This window comes from Pleurodeles waltl, chromosome 1_1 (assembly GCF_031143425.1).
Source record: "Pleurodeles waltl isolate 20211129_DDA chromosome 1_1, aPleWal1.hap1.20221129, whole genome shotgun sequence".
Taxonomy (NCBI): Eukaryota; Metazoa; Chordata; class Amphibia; order Caudata; family Salamandridae; genus Pleurodeles; species Pleurodeles waltl.
The window spans coordinates 658,460,519-658,483,221 of record NC_090436.1 but is presented as its reverse complement, the minus strand read 5'-3'; the positions used below and the strand labels follow the sequence as shown (position 1 = coordinate 658,483,221).

At 41.7% G+C, this 22,703-nt stretch overlaps 1 protein-coding gene across 1 annotated transcript in view; it reads right to left on the bottom strand.

The window, feature by feature from the left end:
- DMXL1 (Dmx like 1) overlaps positions 1-22,703 on the bottom strand; it is a 1,414,533-nt gene that overhangs the window by 1,118,682 nt on the left and 273,148 nt on the right. The window contains exon 6 of the mRNA XM_069226844.1: positions 250-316. Coding sequence (XP_069082945.1) covers positions 250-316 — 67 coding nt within the window. The remainder of the gene's footprint in view (positions 1-249; positions 317-22,703) is intronic.

The window sequence follows — 22,703 nt, the reverse complement described above, 5'->3', positions numbered from 1 at the left end:
CTACAGTAATGTGGTTGATGGGCAGTGTGAAGTGACAAAATGGGTAAGGGTAATATAAGCAGAGATATTTAGATAATGAAATTTCTGATTAGCTGGTGGAATCAACAGAGAACTGCCAAAACAGATTATTGTTGATACATAGCTTCCTCTCTTTACAAAGGGTGCCAAACAAGCAAAACTACTTGATCAGTCTGCTTATATAATAATAAGGCGTTTATAATTGATGAAAAACACATAATCACGACGTACCTTTCCTGCAGTAGCAAAGAATTCTCCATCTGGTGAAAAACTCATCAAATGAACTGAAGAAGCAGTTCTGTAGAAGATGCAACAGATTAGAATGTTTATTTTACAAAACTGTTTTAACCAGTCAATGATGATTACACTTTACAGAGAAAGACCAGTAGCTACAAATGCTGTAACCAAATAAAATCAAGTGTTGATGGAGACTAATTTGCCTTCAGAGGAATTCATGTGAACTATACAACTGCAACATTTATTTTAAGAGTTGGTAATCAGTTTAAACAAATAGCATTTAGAGGCCCAATCTTCTGTATGCTTCAAATTCCATAGAAATTCCTTAAGAGTTCTACTGGCTGGCAAAAGAAACATACCAGTGTGTAAAAGCACAGCTCTACATAAAAGTAACATCCGGTTTTCACACCACCCAGATCCAGTATTGCCTTGTTCAGGTGATTGTTCCTTGCAAATATGTTCATTACACACCTTTGCTGGTATTCATCAGAACTTGCAGTGCCTTCCTTACAATTCCTTGTACTTTGAAACTTGAACATGGGAGACCCAAGTGCAAGTGGTGTTGAATGTGAAATATCAGAATGCCACCATTTTTATGGACATATCAAGGAGGGAAATGTTAACATAGAAGATGCTTTTCACTTAAATCAGAAAACCCAATTTTTCAACACAATTTTACTGGGACATACCCCATTTTTACGATTTTTTGTGCTTTCAGCCTCCTTCCAGTCAGTGACAGAACAGAAATGGGCGTGAAACCAATGCTGGATCCCAGAAACCTAAACATTTCTGAATAGTAGACAAAATTCTGTATTCAGCAAGGGGTAATTTGTGTGGATCCTACAAGGGTTTCCTACAGAAAATAACAACTGAAAAAAAAAGAAAATTGAGGTGAAAAAAATAGCAATTTTTCCTCTACGTTTTACTCTGTAACTTTTTCCTGCAATGTCAGATTTTTGAAAGCAATATACCGTTACGTCCGCTGGACTCTTCTGGTTGCGGGTGATATATAAGGCTTGTAGGTTCATCAAGAACCCTAGGTACCCAGAGCCAATAAATGAGCCGCACCCTGCAGTGGGTTTTCATTCTATACCCGGTATACAGCAATTAATTTGCTGAAATATAGAGAGAGAAAAATAGCTATCAAGAAAACCTTTGTACTTCCAAAATGGGCACAAGATAAGGTGTTGAGGAGCAGTGGTTATTTGCACATCTCTGAATTCCCGGGTGCCCATACTAGCATGTGAATTACAGGGCATTTCTCAAATAGACGTCTTTTTTACACACTCTCTTATATTTGGAAGGAAAAAATGTAGAGAAAGACAAGGGGCAATAACACTTGTTTTGCTACTCTATGTTCCCCCAAGTCTCCCGATAAAAATGATATCTCACTTGTGTGGGTAGGCCTAGCGCCCGCGACACGAAATGCCCCAAAACACAACGTGGACACATCCCATTTTTTGACAGAAAACAGGTGTTTTTTGCAAAGTGCCTACCTGTGGATTTTGGCCTCTAACTCAGCCGGCACCTAGGGAAACCTACCAAACCTGTGCATTTTTGAAAACTAGAGACCTAGGGGAATCCAAGATGGGGTGACTTGTGGGGCTCTGACCTGGTTCTGTTACCCGGAATCCTTTGCAAACCTCAAAATGTGGCTAAAAAAAACATTTTTAGGCTGACAAGTGGCAGCAGAAATTTTATCGGTATAGATGAGACAATGCTGGGTGGTAGGAATTTTGTGGATTCCGGAAGGTTCCATCACAAAAATGTGGGAAAAATGTGTGCTTTCCAGCAAAGTTGCAGGTTTGCAGGGCATTGTGGGTAAGGAAATGGTGCGGGGTGCATGTGAAGCACACCACCCGGGAACCAACTAGATGTTTAGTTTTCAGATGTGTCTAGGTCTTGTGTATTTTTCTACATGGCAGTGTCCAAAAGTAAAAAAAAAAAAAGTGCAGCCTTCACCTTTCCAAGTGGGACGATTCTGAGAGTAACCAAGCTCTAATGGCCCAAATGTAAAACAAAAAACAAAAATAATCAAATGTCCTCTTGCTTGCCATGGGATAAGATGTTTTAGTGTGCGGGGGAGAGCTGAAAGACGATTAGCCCCATCAGTTAGGGTGGGGGCATAACCAGGCCCATACTGGTTGGTAGCCACCACCCCACTGTTTTCTTTTATTTTCTTTATTCCCTGGCATCTAGTAGACGTTCTGTCCCCCCGGGGTGTGGATAGGGGGTAATTGCCCTATCTGCCCACTGGTGGGCAGAACAATTTTGGCCCCATTTATTTGGGGGTGCGGGTATGGCCATACCCCAACCTCTTATTTTGAAAAGAAAATCTTCCCTGGTCTCTGGTGGGCTTTCTGCCCCCCTTGGGGCAGATGGGCCTTCCAAAATAGGCCAGTCTGCCCAGAAGGGGGGCAGTTATGGCCAACAGTAAGGTGCCCCCATGGGGAGAGACCCTTGCCCAAGGGGCTGCCCCCTCCAAACAAAACACACATACACACACACCAATCCATGGTGTCTAGAGGTTTCTGCCCCAAAGGGGGCAGACTGGCCTTACAAAAATAGGCTGAAGGGGGGCAGAAATGGCCTAAATACAATTTTCCCCCCAGGGGAGCGACCCTGGTCTAAGGGGTCGCTCCCCATACATAAAAACAAAGTAAATAAAAAAATATATATATCCCTGGTGTCTAGAGGTTTCTGCCCCCGGGGGGAAATCCGCCGAATTATATTAGGACGATCTGCCTCCAGGGGGGGCAGAAAAGATCTAAAAATATTTTGCCCCTCCCCCGGGAGTGGCCGCTCCCCTTATGCGTTAATATAAAAAAATAAAAAAATAAACCCTGGTGTCTTGTGGTTTCTGCCCCCAGGGGGGCAGAAATGGCGTAATAATAATTTGCCCCCCTAGGAGTGACCCTTGCCTAAGGGGTCGTTCCCCAAACATAAACAAAATAAAAGGAAACAAAAAAAAATTATCCCTGGTGTCTCAAATAATTTGCCCCCGAGGAGCGGCCCTTGCCCAAGGGGCCGCTCCCCTTACTTGAAATTGCCCACCCAAAAAAAATATTCCCTGGTGTCTAGTGGTTTCTGCCCCCCCCCCCCCCAGGGGCAGATCGCAAGGCCGATCTGCGCCCAGGGGGTGCAGAAATGGTCTATTCATGATTTGCATTTCTCCTCCAATCAGGTGGAAGGCCTCTGATGAGGTCAGCTCGCGAAAGCGCGCTGATGTCATCAGACGCCACAGGGGGGCGGGGTGGAAGGGTCTGTCTAGGTGGTTTGTGTCCATAAAGCTGCTCAAACAAACTTGGCAGATGCCAAAGCACAGTACAAAATGTATGATGACACCCAACCACTTCACAACAGGAAGATAAAGTATGGCTATAAACTAAAAACAACCAGTTGCAAGGCAGTGACACATTTTCAGGATTCATTGGTCTGTAGGAGAGTATCAAACAGGTGAACCCTATGACAATTAAAGCTACACTCCCAACAATGCTTTTCCATACACCTGTGTTCCATTTGTTGCTCCTCAAACCAGTTCATGACACCTCATGCACCTGTGCCTATGGATGGGAGGTCAGGTATTTGGGTTGGAGTCTTCCTGAGATCCAAAAGCATTCAACGTCTATTGTATCTTGTGGACTGAATGGATTATGGACAGAAGGTCAAACCTGGGACCAACTACAAGCACACCAATGAACCATAATCGATCCAACAGTTTCACTACTGATATCCATCTAAACACAAATCAATGGTGGAGGTCTTGAGGGGCTGCAGTGTAATAAACATTAGGACCTGCATGTGCCCAAATCAGCAAGCCATCAAGAAATATACACAGCAACTGAGTACAGTCCATACAGGACAATGTGTCCACTATTAAGCCAGATCCTCAATGTGAACCCCAAAATCCAAATGAGCCCTGGTGTCGGCCTACAAGCCCTTGAGCCTTTCCCAAATCACTGCTGAACAGAGGCCCATTGTGCATAATCTGGGAACCAAAAAATGGGATGCTGACTGTAGTCTGGTTGGAAGGGGCCAGGTAGGCTTTGTTTAGCACAGCAGTTCTTCACCACTAACAGGATATATGTGTTTTTTGTTTCTCTTGCTCCAGTAGTGATTGTGTCCAACGATGGCTGTGCACAGTTGTGGTCATGGAGAGAATGTTTTCCTCTCTCTAAAAAGTAGCAGATGGCCTGTTGTATGGCAGAGGATGGAAGCTGTTTACTGGGAAGTTATTCAGAATTCCCCTTAAGTGTGTCTTATCGACTGCCTGCTGCTTGAGGAATAGGAAGTTTTAGCCGAAGTGTTGGAGAGCGACTGAAAAATGAAGGTATTTGCTGGCTAGAAAAGATGGGGTGTGTTTAGGTGACACCAGAAGAATAAGTCAGCACTTTGTCCAGGAATGTGTGCGATTGAGGGATCGAACACATGCCCTCTGTTAAAGAAAGGGTCACTGACTTTTCCTCGGCCTCCAACTTCAAGTTTGAAGGGCTTGTGCTGTGAGTCCTGAAACACGGTCAGACCAAAGCTCAGGACCCTGCCAGCTGTACTTATGAGGTCTCTGGGCATCGGTAGCATCTTTTCAACATCCTCATTACCAAGGTTATGTATGAGTTTCTATACTTCCCGAGTAAGGTCCTGCATCAAGGAAGTATACTGGTCTAATTCACATGATAGGGATGTAGTTTACTGTGATGCATTAGCGTTCACTTGAATCAGGAAGGCAGTGGTACATTCTCTTCCCCTAAGTCTCTAAACACTTAACTTCCTTGTACACGTGTAGAAAATACAGCCCTTATACTCATATCCAACACAAACAAGAAAAAGGAGCCTATACATTGAAGAACCTGATAGGCACCTTATCCCAGCATGTTGTCTTCTGGCAGTTTGGCTCTGTGACCCAGTTCATTTTTAAGGTACATTGAAGAGAATGACAATATATAGATGACCAGTATTAGAGCAGCTGGGGAGAGTGGTAGGTAATTATACTTGGACAGGGTAGCAAGCTTACAAAACAGGTTTGCATCAGTTGAATAGTATAATAGATATTTTTCTAAATGATTACATATATCGTATACTCTACGCCTTTTGATTTAAAAAGGTTTGGATGGGTTTCTTGCCCAACTGTGACTACTGTTTGGGTGTCAGTTTGTAGGCAATAGTATTGTGTGAACGTGGGGATACATTTCCATTCATGCTGTGGCTGAGGCTTTTCCCCTTATGGAGTGTACCTTAGGTTTTCCAGGTAATGGCCTGTTTAAACATTGGTAACATAATAAGATGTAAACCACTATCCATATTGCTATTTATTGTTTTGAGGTTGGTTACCCTTAGCTGATGTGACCATAATTAACATAAAGTTGTTTTGTTTTATTAACGTTTTCTGCTTTTTTGTAATTAGAAGTTTAAGACTGTTAATATCAATTGAGTGAAAGGGCCTCTTCTGCTGGTGTGGAAGAGTTAGGAAAACTGTTAGTAGGGCAGTGTTTCCCAAACTGTGGGTCACAATCCTGTGGTGGGTCATGAGCTGATTTTTGGGGTCACGAAATCCAAGCTATAAATATACCCTTAAATTTTGTATTTAGCTTAACACATTTGCTGTGCTTTAATGACAGAGAATGTCAGGCTGCATCTTCAGACAAATTGTTGCTTATGCTTTTTTAAGATGGGAATTGGTGTTTACTTTTCTTTTTCTTCAGCAAAGAGAGAGGAGTTTGTAAAGTGCATTCCTGCTTGGGTACGAGGAGTGTGAAAGGAAATGGTGTAGGATGTAACTGTTTTGTAATGCACAACAAAATGAAGATAGCTGTAAATGAACTGTACGTTCAGCAGTTAGGAAATCAACAATTAAGCACTTTTTTGCAAGTCTGAGGTGTGATGGAAACAAAGATTTTAATAAGATCAAAACAGGGTTCCAAAAATCTACTCCACCACTTGCTAAGGCAAGTTTTATTTTATGAGGTCGAGCTAGGTGTTCTGTTCAGTCAGAAAATGAAATAGCAATTAAGGTGCCTTTAAATCTTATTCTTGTTACATTTGCTGTGTGTTCAGAGACAAAGGTCAAAGATCAGTTTGTCTTCCTGCAATACAAGTACTTTTCTGGTGACTGCAGAGTTCCAGGATTGTGTAAGGTGTACTGTCTGACCTATGTGAAGTGAAAAGCTTTTTGTATCAGGTTTTTTCTAACACACAACATTTATACAACTAAGTCAACTTTACAAGCATTTCAAAATATATTTCTGTAGCTGTGAAAGACCATTTTTTTTTACTTCTGTGTGATGACAAAAATATTTTAATGGGATGAAAAAAAGTCAGAACACTTTACTTGGTGATGTGCAAATGATAAATGTTTTTTGAAACCCAATTTCTTACAGTCTATTGTTAATAAACGACATAGTTTTATCAGTAAAGCTGCAAGTTAATGGGAAGGTTTTTGGACATTTCTTGGAAATGTACTGCCTGTAAATGACAGTGTGCTACCAGATCATGCTTTAGTAATATATTTATTAAAAGTGAGTGTTTAAACAAACTGAGAAACACTCCTGCACTGATGGCAAAGCTATTAGTAAACTAAGAGGCAAGTCATGCATAGAGCATTTGTACCCTATATGTGGGCTACATTTATTATACATGGAGCAAACGTTTAGTGTATTTAATAAAACAAGAGGAATTTTCTTTTTTTCTTCTTTTTTTTTAACAGCAGAAATGCTGAACTCACATATTTGAAGGAGCATTCATATGTGAGAATGATGACTATATACAATATTTGCGTAGGATCACACATTTTGAGACCCATTTCCAGGTCAAGTACGTTACAGTTAGGTCGAGTAGATTATTCAAGCTACTCAACCTGCAGATCTAGTAAAAATTTTATGAATTTCAGAGGTCTGCAAAACAACTCAAGACACTTCACTTGGTGATGCACAAATTATAAATCTTCACTGAAACTCGATTTCTACGTATTACCATTTATGTGTAGTATAGTTTCATGAGTAAAACTGTATTTCTGTACAACTTTAGTGGCCACTTCAAAATAGAATACCTTGTCTGTAAATGACAGTGCCTTACCACACAATGCTTTAAGTACAAAAAAAAGAAATTGTCCGCCTCATGACCATTAAAGCTAGGTGGGTCACAAGACTGTCTTTCTAAAAACTGTGTTATGGTTCTAAAAGGTTTTGGAATCTCTGTGGGAGAGTAATGGTTTGTTTAGTGTGAAAATCAGATACTACGTTTGTTAAAAATGTGTCCTTAAAACAACAATATTTGCATGAAACAACAGTACAAGGTCCCATTGCTGATAAAGCTTAGAGTTTACTTACACTTCTACCTAAAGTAAAAGCAATTAGCAAGGCAGTATTCCATGAAAGAAAATGCTCTACAAATAGGTTTAAAATGGGAGCCCATTAATTTGGAAAGTACAAGATTACGTTCCCATGGTGGGAACATCAAACAAGCATTTGCTTGCAATGGTAGGACATAATCTGATTTAAATCTTGCCCCGACATTTAAACGGGGCATGTCTATAAGTACCATTTACTATTTTCTGGTGGATGTTAGGTTATGGCCACATTTAAGGGATATGAAAGTGGAAGCCAGAAGTGAGAGTAATCACTTCCCCCTGCTACTCACATTGTCGGGGGAGATGTTTAGGAGAACCTCTAACACCTTAAAAACCGAGGCTCCCCCACCGCGATGGACCAGTAATTTTACTAAGGTCACATGGCCCCAAATGATGACCAACCCCCCTCTGATTAGAGGAATCTACCAGGCCTTTATAGATAATTTGGCAGTATACGAGAATCAGGCTGTCGATAACATTCCGATTCTTGATATCTATGTTAATCTGACCAAACAACTACAGAAGTTTTTTTTACAAAGAAAGAAGATTTCGGTCGCATGGAAAGGACAAGGGACGCTGTGGTTGGTTTGATAAATCTTGTTCAAGGGCCAAGATAGGGTTAAAAGATGCACTTGTTAGCAGTTTCCAGGGGGAGATCCAGCAAGCAAGACGTAATTATAAAGGAATCACAATCCAGGCAAAAAAAAAGTGGGAAGATCATATGTGGCAGGAACTCTTAGAATCCACAAGAGCAAATGACAACAAGCTCTTCTGGGAACTCCTGACCAAAAGGCAGTCAGGAGGCAGGATTTCTCCTGCCATTCATATCCAACCTGAAAGATGGGTGGAGCATTTTACTAGCCTTTATGCTCTCCCAGTAGATTCCATGGAAGAATCTGGGTTATATTTCCGCTCGACAAGTTTAGATTCTAGACCAAGCCTGCCCCTATTCAGGGGGGGGGGCGACGTGATTCAAATTTCCGTATATTTATCTCTCTGGAAGAGACCCTTGAAGCTGTGAATTCTCTAAAACCAGGTAAAGCACTAGGCCCCGATAAACTTCCAGGAGATCACTATAGATCAGAACCAAACCTATGGTCATGGTACATAAACACAATTTCAAATAGTATAGTTGCAGGGGGATCAATTCCTGAGACCTGAAAGGGTGCAGAAATTATACCTATCTATAAAAAGGGCAATGTAAACCTCCCGATCAATTATAGGCCTATTAGCCTTATAGACAATTTGCAAAAGATTTTGCAAAACAACTTCTGCAGAGGTTAACCAACTGGGTCGAGGATCACCAGATTCTTTCCCCACTCCAGGCAGGTTTCCGACAAAAAAATCAGTACAGTGGACCAGGTCGGCAGTATTGTATTGGAAATATGTGGCCCTTGCCAAGCTGCGTTTGTATGTAGTATTTATTGATTTGAGATCTGCATTTGACCTGGTCCCCAGAGCTAAGCTGTGGGAAGTGTTGTGAAAATTGGGGGTCCCAGTTGAATTATTGCACTTGTTGATAAGACTCCATGAAAATACCTATGCGCAAGTGAGATGGGGGCACCATGGCGAACTGACAGAGCAGATTCCAACTGAGAGGGGAGTTCGCCAAGGTTGCGTGCTAGCTCTGTTACTTTTTACTTTATTTATCAATGAGGTAGTGAAGTACATGACCCTTTGCCAAAATGATGTTCCCTCTCTCGATGCTCCAAAAATTCCCATTCTTCTATTTGCATATGATTTGTTGCTTATCTCAAAAACCCCAATGGGGCTACAAATTTTGGTAGATAGATTTAATCTTTTCTGCAAAGAACATGGATTGGAGGTCAATGTCAACAAAACTAAACTAATGGTGTTTCATACTGGGCCTAGTAAAAGCTGCTCCATTACTATTGATGGAGTCCCGTTAAATAAGGTTAATTCTATAGATTACCTGGGCGTTAGACCATCCAGTAAATTATCCTGGGAGGATCAGATTTTTAAGAGTTCGGGGCTTCTGCAACACAGAGCTGCCTCTATTCTTCGTTTCTATCAAAGTTCTAGCATCAAAGCAGTCCTTCCAGCAACTCAAATTTATATAGCTAAGGCTCAGGGGGCAGCTCTATATGGTTCAGAAATATGGGGATCCAGTACTTGCACCAAAATAACAGTGGGAGAGAATGCATTTGCCAGGGCCCTGATTGCGTGCCCGTGCAGCACACCTTTGATTCCTCTCTTTTTAGACTTAGGGTTGAAACGTGTAGCAGACAATTATTTTGAGACACCTAATTTATTGGATAAGGATATGGACCACCCCTGAATTGATTTCTTACAAAGCATCATTAGTTGACCTGCTAAAAAGACAGAATGTAATAACAATTCCTTGGATAAGACATGTTTCCTATTGGTTTGGCTGATTACTGGGAAAACCCTTATAACCTAGAAAGACGCCACAAAAATGACTTGAAGACAACTTATTGGTCCTATATTAGGGCCAATTATATAACCTGCAATTCTTATGGTCGGTTGACGGATTGCTTTCTTAATTTTAAGTGGTTTCCACAGTATGAGCCATATCTAGATATTATACCAAACCTATTGGGCAAAAGCCTATATGCAAGATTTCGATTTGGAGCTCTGCCCTTACTATCCTTGACGAGTAAATGGGGACAGTCCACCAAAACTGATGTGTCCTGCGTGTGATCGTGTGACAGAGTCTATTGAGCACTTTATGTTTTTTTGCCCTGCCTACTCTATCCTGCGGTCAAAGTGGATCCGCAAAACCTGTTTAGAACTGGGCTTAACTAACTGCAATCACTCACTAAGGAATTTAAAAACCCATAAATCTAATGATTTAGTATTAGCAGTTAGCAAATTTTTAGTTGCAGCCTGGCATATACAAAGTTGTATTTTAACCAAAACTAATTGAATTTTAACTGGAATTAGATGTTGTTTTAGGATTTTATGTATTCATGTTCTTATTATATTTTTTACATATATAGTGATGTTGTATTTAATTAAGGATTATGTACTGCTTGGTATTGCTTTGAAGGTCAATGGACCGAAAAAAGCTTGTTTTCTTTCAAGCATTTGCAAAGCAATAGGTCTCGCATTTACTTGAGTTAGAGCTACTGGCATTGTAAATTCAGAACTGGACTTTTCTTGCCACATAAATTGGTCAACTCTGTCTCATAAGTTTGTCTTTTCCTGCCATGTTTTGGTGGTCACTGGAGGCTACTTATATCAGAAATCACAAGCCCTTGAGGAGGGATGAGAAGATGATTGCATGACCTCGAGTTGTGTAAATGTCTCAACAGAAATTGAAAAATAAGGCTGGAAAAGTATATTCTTTTTATTTTAACAGAATGAAGTCTTGCAATCATTCTTTCCTCACATTTCAACAAGCAAAGCAGCCTGAGAAGATATATGGCCCCAATAAAGGTGATAAGCAATGCCCTGTGGGAGATGTGAGTGCTGGCAGGGAGGGGCCCTGGAAAGAGAGACTTTGAGACGCAATGTGAGGCTAAGCAAGTTTCACATCATTGCTTCTAGGTTTAGCTACATTCTAACAGAAAAGGCATATTGTGGCTTTCGTGAGCAGTGAGCTAAACGACCAGGTGTTTTTTTTTTTTTTTTAAATAAGCTTATTTTAGGAGCCAGGTGTAAATGAGGACACCACTGGAATAAAGCCTAAACAAATGTCAGCAAGATGGGGGGGAACAGAATTCTGCAATAAAACATAGGCAGCTACCAGCCTAAAACACCCACAGTGAAAGGGGAGCACCAAAGAAATGACAAAAATAGTCCATTACAGCAAGAGATAAAGAAACCAAAGAGGAATAATACAGTAGTTGGGCACTGCTCTGAAACAGAAAAAGGTGGGAGAAAAAGCCAGAACTGACCACTAGCGAGCAAGACTTTTTAAAGGACACTGCAACCAGTAAATTAAATTGCTTTAAGCCATAAGAAGTATACTAAAAGTATACACAAGAACAAAGGCTTACGCTCAGCCTAAGACTGAGACTCTCTGTGGTAACTTCCTATATGCTGTTATGGCTTCCAAAAAAACTTTCCAAAATGTACCAAGTACAGAAGCTGTGCTTCGCCCTGACATGAAATTGGGTTTAAACTGACATCAAGTTCAAAATCTTCTACATCATAGTGCCGATCAGGATTTGTTGACGGGTGTTTTGATGCTTTTAGTATGTTCATGGATTCTCAAGGACATTTTATGTGCCCATTTTGTCTGACTTCAGGAGCCATGCAGCCAAATCCAATTATTGTGGGTGGTGACTTTGGCCCTGAAGTCTGGATAATAGATCTGACCTGCAAGGTAGCCTTTTGTTTTGCCAACTATTTATTTAGAACTGGGTAACACCAATGTCTTGGCCAGTCTGGGGCTTTTAGGACCATTTTGACCTTCGACTTGAGTAGCTTGACAATCACTGCGGGAATGAGTGGAATTGGAGAAAAAACAGACAAATCGAGTAGACAAGTTGATGAAAAGGGCACTGCCCCTCAAGCTGCGTTCTAGTACCCTGGATGATCAGTCTTGCCATTTTTTGTTTAACACTGAAAATTCCTGAGAAACAGTTGATGTGACTGTTATTAAATACCCATTTGAGATTTTGCTTGGTGAATGAGAAAATCCACTTCTTGGTTTACTTTTCCTGGGATATGTGTAGCTGTCAGGGTGATTCTTCTAACAACTAGTGCACATTGTATGTGCTTCAAGAGATGTGCGTTTCCCATCGTTTATATAATACATGGTGGTGTCTATCTGTATCATTATGTTGCACAATTGTAACGAAGGTAGGAAAGCTTCGCAAGTGAGATAAACAACTTTCAGTTCTAATAGGTTGATGTGTTAGGCCTTCTCTGTGGGAAACCACAGGCATTGTACTATTATGGTGACTGAGAGGGCTCCCCAAACTATCAATGAGGCATTCATCAATTACTATTTTTCAAACTATCTTTTGAAACTGAATTCCTTTTGTGATGCTCAAAGGACTGCACCACAATGCCAGTGAGTTTGTCGCTTGAATAGTTAGAGACAGATGATCTTCACAACTGTCTTTCTTTGTGATCATTGAAAATCTATACACTGTTGAAGAGGTCACATGAACAGTCTTGCATTTAGGGCACTGTAAAGGCAGAATTGGTATGATTCCTAGAAGAGAGGCACCTTGGCAAGCTGTTGGATTCGTTTTGCTTATTAGATTGAAGCAGTTCTGTTCGATAGATGAGACTCTCCTCTGAAGGATACACTTTTTCTGCTCTTGTATACATCACTGCTTCTACATAGGTAAGGCTTTGTACTGGAATTTGTTATTCAAACAGGTATATTTCAAGAAGTATACCGTAAATCAGAAAAATATGTTTTTTTGTTGAGTATCCTCTTTTATGAGGCAATTGTCTATATAAGGGTAAACAAAAATTCTGTTTCTCCAAAGATGGGCTGCAACTACTGACATACATTTTGAGAATGTTGTGGGGCAGATTTTAGTCCATATGTAAGGCCTGTGTACTAGTTGTGAATTTTTCCCACCAGAAATCTTAAGTACTTCCTGTGTCGATTTACAAGTGGATTGTGAAAATATGCGTCTTATAGATCTATGGAGCAGAGAAATCGCTTGCTTTTATATGTGGGAAAATTTGGTGAAGAGCCAGCATCCTGAATTTTTCCTTGAGAATGAATTTTTTGAGGAGCCTTGGTGTAACATAGGACGACATTGTATAGGATGACTCTACTTAAAAACAGAAAATGCCTTAAATACAACTCTTTTGTTGGAGATTAACTGTTTGTACTGCTTTATTGGCTAAGAGGAGTTGAGTTTCCTCTTGTAAAATTGTGAGTTGAAAATTCAATTTTGATCTTGACACAAGGTATAAGTGTCTTGAAGCAGATGTATTAGCCTATTTGAGTAATGTTTTTTTACCCACTGGTTATTGATTTACACTCCCCACAGTGAGAGATGACCGCTCTCCCGACAGGAGTTGGTAACTGGAGGTGGTTGCTGGGGTATTACTGACTGTTTCCTGAGGAACCTTTTCCTTCAGAGTGAGAAGTCTTCAGGAGGCATAGATTTTCTTTTCCAAAACCCCAGTTTGTATTATAATTTTTAGGCCTCATTTTTGTTGAGATTGTTAAGGGTGTTGTACCATCTGTTGGAATAAATGGAGTTAGTTTGGTCTAAGTTTTCTAAAGAATTTATTTTGCTCTTCCAGAACAACTACTTTTAAGATCTCATCTTCTGGTTTCATTTGAAGCATTCCTTCTTCGGTATTATGACCACATACCTGAAAATAGGAGGTTGGCCATTTTTAGCTGAGCCTCAGGCTTTAAAGAAGACCGTCTTACCCAATATGATCTGCTCAAGGTGATTCTGTGACATAAACCACAGGCAGAGGGATCTGCTGAGTCAACAGCATTGCTGATCACTTGATTTACAACCAAGAAGCTCTCCATAAAGCCTGTTGTCTGTGTGTTGGTAAGTCATCCCCAAAATATTTCATGTTGTCCCAAATTTCTCTGTGGAACCTACTGAGCAGTGTAGTGGCACTTGCACTTTTCAGGTGAGATGATGCAGGTCCCCACATCTTCTTTCTAGGGTCATCAATCCTCTTTCTTTCTCTCTCTCTCTCTCTCCCTCTGGGAGCAGCAGACTCAGGTGCTGAAGTGTGTTTTCATCTTACTGATGTCACAATTATAGAATCCTGTTTGAATCTGCTCTGGGAAAGGTAGGACCCTGTTAAGATGGTCTGTATTTTTTTTTTTAAACGTAGTGTTACTGCTTTTACTGTAGCCAAATTCATGAATTTTTCCTCTGTGATTCAGCAGTCGAAGAACTAGTGGTAACAGAGGCTCTGGAACTGCCCTTATTTAAGTTTAGGAAATATTTAGTTTTGCTGTTTCTCTTGTGGGGACATCTTGAAATGTGATAATGTAATCAACTGGTGATACTCAAGATGGTGCTTGCGCAGAAGATGTTGGCCTATAGGATGTCAAGTTTGTATTGGTATCAGGAGACAACAATCTTGTATGAGATCTTGTATCCCTTGACAAAGGAAAATGATGAGGTGAAATTGGCCCACTCCTCTGTGATCGGTGTAGAGATGGGGGTTCCACATTTCTATTGGGACATAGATGTCAACTTAGATGTTCTTCCTGTTGGTGAAAGTTTCAACAGTGGGAAACGGGTTTGGACAGGGCCCTCAAAATAAATTATTGGAGTAATAGGCAGATATGGAAGTGGAGCTCTGAGTGATAATGCTTGGAGGGTTCACCAAAAAAGGAGTAGATGCTTATTACCCTCTATAACTGTTTCTAGGTGGTGAATGACTATCCACAGGCGATGTTGATGGTGAAGTGATTGATGGCAAGAGGACTCTCTTCAACATCAATAGTTATGCTGTTTGAGGTGTTCAATGCTTGTTTAAGGACACATGTTTACTTACTGAAGAGGGGTGTCTCAGGATTTGACGGTGAAGAATGGTGCCATCAAGTCTTCAACATCAACCGACCTGAATGGCGACTGTGATAGTGACATTCCTTCCCTGGACATTGAGCAGGTCGAGGCCAATGGTTACGACAGCACTGTTAGCGATTTTGATACCATCCTTTCGTGCTGACTGGAAGGATGAGTATATTCTCCCATTGATGTTTTTCAGAGGAAGAGTGTAGGAAGTTGGCTCTGTATGTACTATTTCAAAGTAAGAAATAGCATGCACAGAGTCCAAGGGTTCCCCTTAGATGTAAGATAGTGGCAAAAAGATAATTCTAATGCTCTATTTTGTGGTAGTGTGGTCGAGCAGTAGGCTTATCAGAGGTTAGTGTTAAGCATTTGTTGTACACACACAGGCAATAAATGGGGAACACACACTCAAAGACAATTCCAGGCCAATAGGTTTTTATATAGAAAAATATCTTTTATTAGTTTATTTTAAGAACCACAGGTTCAAGATTTACAAACAATACTTTAAATTAAAGGTATTTCACTTAGGAACTTTAGGAACTTTGAATTAGCAAATAGCATATACAGTTTTCACACAAATGGCAATAAGCTATTTTAAAACTGGACACTGCAATTTTCAACAGTTCCTGGGGGAGGTAAGTGTTTGTTAGTTTTGCAGGTAAGTAAACCACCTACAGGGTTCAAAGTTGGGTCCAAGGTATCCCACCGTTGGGGCTTCAGAGCAACCCCAAAATTACCACACTAGCAGCTCAGGGCCGGTCAGGTGCAGAGGTCAAAGTGGTGCCCAAAACACATAGGCTTCAATGGAGAAGGGGGTGCCCCGGTTCCAGTCTGCCAGCAGGTAAGTACCCGCGTCTTCGGAGGGCAGACCAGGGGGGTTTTGTAGGGCACCGGGGGTGACACAAGTCAGCACAAAAAGTACACCCTCAGCGGCATGGGGGCGGCCGGGTGCAGTGTGCAAACAGGCGTCGGGTTTGCAATGGAGTTCAATGGGAGACCAAGGGGTCTCTTCAGCGATGCAGGCAGGCAAGGAGGGGGCTCCTCGGGGTAGCCACCACCTGGGCAAGGGAGAGGGCCACCTGGGGGTCGCTCCTGCACTGGAGGTCGGATTCTTCAGGTCCTGGGGGCTGCGGGTGCAGTGTCCTTACCAGGCGTCGGGTCTTTGAAGCAGGCAGTCGCGGTCAGGGGGAGCCTCTGGATTCCCTCTGCAGGCGTCGCTGTGGGGGCTCAACTCTGGCTACTCACGGGCTCGCAGTCGCAGAGGAGTCCTCCCTGTAGTGTTTGTTCTCCACAAGTCGAGCCGGGGGCGTCGGGTGCAGAGTACAAAGTCTCACGCTTCCGGCGGGAAACGTGTGTTCTTTTCAAAGTTGCTTCTTTGTTGCAAAGATGCTTCTTTCTTGGAGCAGAGCCGCTGTCCTCGGGAGTTCTTGGTCCTTTTAGATGCAGGGTAGTCCTCTGAGGCTTCAGAGGTTGCTGGACCCTGTGGAACGCGTCGCTGGAGCAGTTCTTTTGAAGTGGGGAGACAGGCCGGTAGAGCTGGGGCCAAAGCAGTTGGTGTCTCCGTCTTCTCTGCAGGTTTTTCAGCTCAGCAGTCCTTCTTCGTCTTAGGTTGCAGGAATCTGATTTCCTAGGTTCTGGGAGCCCCTAAATACTCAATTTAGGGGTGTGTTTAGGTCTGGGAGGGCAGTAGCCAATGGCTACTGGCCCTGAGGGTGGCTACACCCTCTTTCTGCCTCCTCCCTGTGGGGAGGGGGGCCCATCCCTATTCCTATTGGGGGAATCCTCCAAAATCAAGATGGAGGATTTCTAAAGGCAGGGGTCACCTCAGCTCAGGAAACCTTAAGGGGCTGTCCTGACTGGTGGGTGACTCCTCCTTGTTTTTCTCATTATCTCTCCTGGACTTGCCGCCAAAAATGGGGGCTGTGTCCAGGGGGCTGGCATCTCCACTAGCTGGAGTGCCCTGGGGCATTGTAACACGAAGCCTGAGCCTTTGAGGCTCACTGCTAGGTGTTACGGTTCCTGCAGGGGGGAGGTGTGAAGCACCTCCACCCAGAGAAGGCTTTTGTTTCTGTCCTCAGAGAGCACAAAGGCCCTCACCACATGGGGTCAGAAACTCGTCTCTCAGCAGCAGGCTGGCACAGACCAGTCAGTCCTGCACTGAACAATTGGGTAACATACAGGGGCATCTCTAAGATGCCCTCTGAGTGCATTTTTTTAATAAATCCAACACTGGCATCAGTGTGGGTTTATTATTCTGAGAAGTTTGATACCAAACTTCTGAGTATTCAGTGTAGCCATTATGGTGCTGTGGAGTTCGTGCATGACCGACTCCCAGACCATATACTCTTATGGCTACCCTGCACTTACAATGTCTAAGGTTTTGCTTAGACACTGTAGGGGCATAGTGCTCATGCACCTATGCCCTCACCTGTGGTATAGTGCACCCTGCCTTAGGGCTGTAAGGACTGCTAGAGGGGTGACTTACCTATGCCATAGGCAGTGTGAGGTTGGCATGGCACCCTGAGGGGAGTGCCATGTCGACTTAGTCATTTTCTCCCCACCAGCACACACAAGCTGTCAAGCAGTGTGTCTGTGCTGAGTGAGGGGTCCCTAGGGTGGCATAAGACATGCTGCAGCCCTTAGAGACCTTCCCTGGCATCAGGGCCCTTGGTACCAAGGGTACCAGTTACAAGGGACTTACCTGGGTGCCAGGGTTGTGCCAATTGTGGAGACAATGGTACATTTTAGGTGAAAGAACACTGGTGCTGGGGCCTGGTTAGCAGGGTCCCAGCACACTTCTCAGTCAAGTCAGCATCAGTATCAGGCAAAATGTGGGGGGGTAATTGCAACAGGGAGCCATTTCCTTACAAAGGGTGAGAAGCTAAGGCTGGTTGAAAGGATGATCTCTTTAGCCTCCTCCTTTTCTTTTTCTCTTCCTCTGCCCTCATGTCTTCCAACATGTATCTAAGTCTGATTCGTTCAAAGTACTTCTAGACAGCTTTTTACAAATGTCACAGTCTGAAACAGAGTGAGACACAGGTAGACATACTACTCACACTTCATGTGCATCAGTAAAAGACTTCTTTCTCCCACTGTTATGCTTCACTAATGGCCGAGCTGAAACACTCCTGCACTGACAAAAATCTCTAGCATGCTGAAAGCACATGTTTAAAAATGGTCACAGCAATGAAATGAAAACATGTACAAATGATTCTCCACTGCAATAGTCAGGGCATATATGCCTGCGAGACAAACCGTGGCCAGGAGGAAGAGGCGCAAACAACGACAAAGATGGAAAATCAGGAGAGGTGGGAAAAAGAACCAATGTGGAATTGCCTCATGGGAAATCAACGCGGCAAACAAAGAAAAGATAATGGATGTACAATCAATGGATGAAAACAAATTGACTGTAGTGAATCTATCGTCTCATGAATTGAACTCTGGTGAACAGTCCCTTTTGGAGATGGGTTAGTCTTTTTGTCCGGTGGCCAACATGGACTAGTGTAGAACTCGCATTGATGTTTTCCTTTTTTGCAGGAAATTGAAACTGTTAAAAATATTCACACAACAACAAAAGAATAGGTCAATGAAAATTCCGGTGAAAATTGCAGAAGTGGATCACACTTTTGATAACTTGTGTTTCAGTGATATAGAGGGACTAAGGACTTTGCATGATTTGGAGTATGGTATTGAGTCAGCTCAGACAGAAAGGGAATTTCTGGTGGCAATGAATTTAGAGGTGGACAGAACGAGTAGTAATTCCTTTAAACCTAGCTCCAAGTGTAATCCGAATACTCCACATGATAATATCAATACTTTTCTGGAATTGGTGACAAAAGAACTTTTGAAGATGTGGCAGCACAGTAGGAATCATTTTGCTGAGAATCTTTCCACATCTCAGAAATCAGCTCTCCGTACTTTGTCAGAGGACAATAGTGTGGTTATCAAACCTTCTGATAAGGGTGGCAATGTAGTCTTATGGGATGTTCGGGCATATTTGAAGGAAGCTGACAGACAGCTCACGAGATCAAGAGATTATGAGCACTCTTCATGGGAGAACTATAAACAATCTATAATGGGTTATCACAACAAATTGGGTGACTGGAGGGAACGAGGCCTCATCAGTACAGATGAATTTCAGTTTTTATATGTTCAGAAACCTGTGGTGCCTTGTTTTTACCTACTTCCAAAGATACACAAAACAAGACCAATCCCCCAGGTAGGCCAATTATATCTGCAAATGGGAGTCTTTTGGAACCCACCTCCATCTATTTGGATTTTTTCCTATTACCTCATGTTTTGAACCTTCCCTCATACTGCAGAGACCATGCAGATTTCATCTCAAAGATTGAGGAGATACCCTGGCAAGCCCTCGTATCTGTGGTCACCATAGATGTGGTAGCTTTATATAAGTGCATTGACCACACTTTGGGAGTTGGTGCATGCACACATTTTTTTGAGACAAAGCTATCAATATGTAGGATCATACCATGATGCTGGTAGAGATGTTGAATTTTTGCCTGAGTCACAATTTTTTCATCTTTGATCACAAGTGGTATATAGATAGGTCACAGGGACTGCCATGGGGGAGATGCTTTTCTCCCAGTTTTGCCGGTATCTTTATGGGTTGGTGGGAGCAACAGTTTGTCTGGAAAGAAGAGAATGAACATTTGACAAATCACATAGCCCTGTGGACTAGATATATTGATTATATTTTTGTCATTTGGGATAGCTTTGTAAGCCTCTTACTTCATTTTTTGAGTATTATCTCCACCAATGAGATTCATTTATCTTTTACTCATCAATTCCACAGTAGTGCTATTGATTTTCTGGATGTACATGTGGCAATCAACGATGGAAAGGTTTACACTAGTCTCCATCGTAAAGGAACGGCAGGAAATAGTCTCTTGCATGCACAAAGCCATCACCCCATTAGTTTGAAGAACAACATTCCTTATGGTGAGTTATTGAGGGTCAAACGCAATTGCAACAGTGATTCTGCATATGAGAAAGAAGAGTCCATGATGCTACACAGATTTCAAGCTAGAGGTGACTCCCCCCATGTCCTTATGACGGCTAGGGATAAAGTAAGAAGGATTTCTAGAAAGGATCTCTTCACTAAGAAATCTAGATCTTCAAAAGGTGAAGGACAAGTTAGATGAATCACCTCGTACAATGCAGAATCTCAGGAGATCAGGAGAATGATCTCCAGGCATTGGAGTGTAGTGAAGGGGGATGGTGTGATTGGTGGGAAGGTCTTGCCGTCCCCTTTGATTACTTATCGCAAGGCTAGATCAATAAGGGATTTCCTAGTACACAGTGATTTGAAAAAGATCCCTCAACAGGGAAGTTGGTTGACTGAACAGAAGGGTTTCTACAAATGTGGCAAGTGTAAAGCTTGTAAGAATAGTGTTAATGTATTGACTTTCAAAATGCCAAATGGACAGGAAAGGAGGATCAGTAAGGTAATCACATGTAACAATGACTTCTGTGTGTATGTGCTGGAATGTCCATGCGGGCTGAGATGTATTGGAAGCACCATGTTTCCAGTCAAAAAACGAATTTTGGAGCATTTAAGAGCAATCAGAAACGGTGACTATAGCTATCCAGTAGCAAGACATTGGGAGAAGTAACATGCTAAGGATTTGGATAAGTGTGTTTATTTTGGCATAGACAGGGTGGAGGTCCCAGTGAGAGGAGGTGACAGAGAGAGAAGACTCCAGATTTTGGAGTCCGAATACATTGTGTGCCTAAATAGTAAGGCCCTGATGGGCCTGAATATTGATGAGGAACTCTCGGTACATATAGGTTGCTAGGATCTGAAGTGTGAGAAACAACCAATGAGTATTGATTAGTTTATTTTTGTATTTTCATTTATTTGTTTGGGTTGAATTTTTTTTCTTTTTTTATATTGTACTAGACAAGTTTTGAGGACATTAACAGGGGCCGATAGTGTTGTCCAGCACTTTTTCTGTTTTTCTGATTTTATGTATTTATTAAAGCACTTTCTAAGGGAGTACATGTGGTGTGTTTTACCCTTTCAATGAGGAGTATTAAGAATAGGTGAGCTATATAAGTTACAAGATAGTAGTGGGGACTTAGATACACACAAAAAACACACATGTGCCGAGCAGACCAATGATGCGGAATGTAGATTGAAATAAATTTGGGGTTATATCAAATGGCCACTTGGCCAGGCATGAATATTCAGCATTGTTTAAAATTGTTTCAAAATGTGTAAAATTGTAGAAATGATAAAATGTTTTTTTTTTTTTTTTTACAATAGCCCTAAATGCATTTATAATTTGGAAAATATGAATTTTATTGGTTTTGTGAAGGGAATTGGAATTTTAAGTCCCTTTTCTATTTTTTCTTGAAAGGCCTATAGTCTTTTACTAGTTCTATTGTGGGGTTTGCCTTTTTAAGAGGGTGGTGCACTGTAATTGTGTTGGCTGTGAGAAAGATCTCAGGGAGATCGAAACGCGTTGCCATTAAACATTTCTATCACATACCATCACCTAGTGGAGTGCGTTTTTTCAGTAACCAAAGACGTAGGTGCCTGTTTCTTTACACATATATATATATATATATATATATGTATATATGTATATATAAAGGAAAATGTCACTTACCCAGTGTACATCTGTTCGTGGAATGTTCCGCTGCAGATTCACATGCTGTACATTATTCCTGCCATCTAGTGTTGGGCTCGGAGTGTTACAAGTTGTTTTTCTTCGAAGAAGTGATTTTGAGTCACAAGATCGAGTGACTCATCCTCTTCAGTTCCATTGCGCATGGGCATCAACTCCATTGTTAGATTTTTTTTCCCCGCAGAGGGTAAGGAAGGATGATAAAGTATATAGGTAAAAAATGAGAGATGTCCATGCTAATACAAATCTATATATACATATGTACAAATGTTTGTAACTTAAACGGCTACAGGCTCCTGGGAAGGTGGGAGGGTGCATGTGAATCTGCAGCGGAACATGCCACGAACAGATGTACACTGGCTAATTGACATTTTCCGTTCAATGGCATGTGTAGCTGCAGATACACATGCTGTGCATAGACTACAAAGCAATTAAATAAAAATAGCGGTGGTTAGCCTGTAGGAGTTGAAGTTGTTTGAAATAATGTTCTGAGTACTGCTTGGCCTACTGTGGCTTGTTGTCGTGATAAAACATCTACACAGTAGTGTTTAGTGAATGTATGTGGTGTTGACCAAGTGGCTGATTTACATATTTCAGCCATTGGTATATTCTCTAAGAAAGCCACTGTAGCACCTTTTTTCCTTGTAGAATGTGCTTTAGGAGTAACTAAGAGTTGTCTTTTGGCTTTAATGTAGCATGTTTGGATGCATCTTACAATCCATCTTGCTAAGCCTTGTTTTGATATGGGATTGCCTGTATGAGGTTTTTGGAAGGCCACGAAGAGTTGTTTAGTCTTTCTAAATGGCTTAGTTCTGTCTATATAGTACATTAAAGCTCTTTTGATGTCTAATGTATGTAAAGCTCTTTCTGCCACATAATCTGGCTGTGGGAAGAAGACTGGCAGTGCCACTGTTTGATTTATATGAAATGGTGATATAACCTTTGGAAGAAATTTTGTGTTTGTTCTTAGTACCACTTTATGCTTGTGTACTTGGAAGAACG